General features: G+C 43.7%; 1 protein-coding gene across 1 annotated transcript in view; it reads right to left on the reverse strand.

Moving 5' to 3' along the window:
• Positions 1–755, reverse strand: part of DNAJA1 (DnaJ (Hsp40) homolog, subfamily A, member 1) — a 14,403-nt gene that overhangs the window by 8,271 nt on the left and 5,377 nt on the right. The window contains exon 5 of the mRNA XM_011962212.1: positions 708–754. Coding sequence (XP_011817602.1) covers positions 708–754 — 47 coding nt within the window. The remainder of the gene's footprint in view (positions 1–707; position 755) is intronic.

Genomic DNA, 755 nt, shown 5'->3' on the forward strand with positions numbered 1-755 from the left:
TAGCCAGGATGGTCTCGATCTCCTGACGTCGTGATCCACCCGTCTCGGCCTCCCAAAGTGCTGGGATTACAGGCTTGAGCCACCGCGCCCGGCCGCCATTCTGATTTTTTAAAAGATAGAAGAACGATGGTTTAACAGCAGAGAATGAAGTTTGGAACACTATTCAATCATTTACAGGACCACTGATTTCAAAAGATGATCCTGTTTATATTAAATTAGGAGATTCCTTATTTTCTTTTTTTTTTTTTTGAGATGGAGTCTTGCTCTGTCACCCGGGCTGGAGTGCAGTGGCCAGATCTGAGCTCACTGCAAGCTCCGCCTTTCGGGTTCACGCCATTCTCCTGCCTCAGCCTCCCGAGTAGCTGGGACCACAGGCGCCCGCCACCTTGCCTGGCTAGTTTTTTGTATTTTTTAGTAGAGACGGGGTTTCACTGTGTTAGCCAGGATGGTCTCGATCTCCTGACCTCGTGATCCACCCGTCTCGGCCTCCCAAAGTGCTGGGATTACAGGATTCCTTATTTTCTATTAGTAATATACCAATACGTAAAATTATGTCTGGATGGAAGAACATTATATATTATGCTGCTAAGATCTATTTCTGAGTGATAGGATCATACATAACCTAAGAATGGTTTTTAAACAACTATAAAATGTTAATAAATCTGCCACAGCATTCAAGACTTCAGAATAAGTAGCTCAGAACTCACCTTTGTCAATATGAACTTCTAGAATCTTCTTCTCTCGAACTATCTTCC

Source organism: Colobus angolensis, unplaced genomic scaffold (assembly GCF_000951035.1).
Source record: "Colobus angolensis palliatus isolate OR3802 unplaced genomic scaffold, Cang.pa_1.0 Scaffold581, whole genome shotgun sequence".
NCBI classification, from domain to species: Eukaryota; Metazoa; Chordata; class Mammalia; order Primates; family Cercopithecidae; genus Colobus; species Colobus angolensis.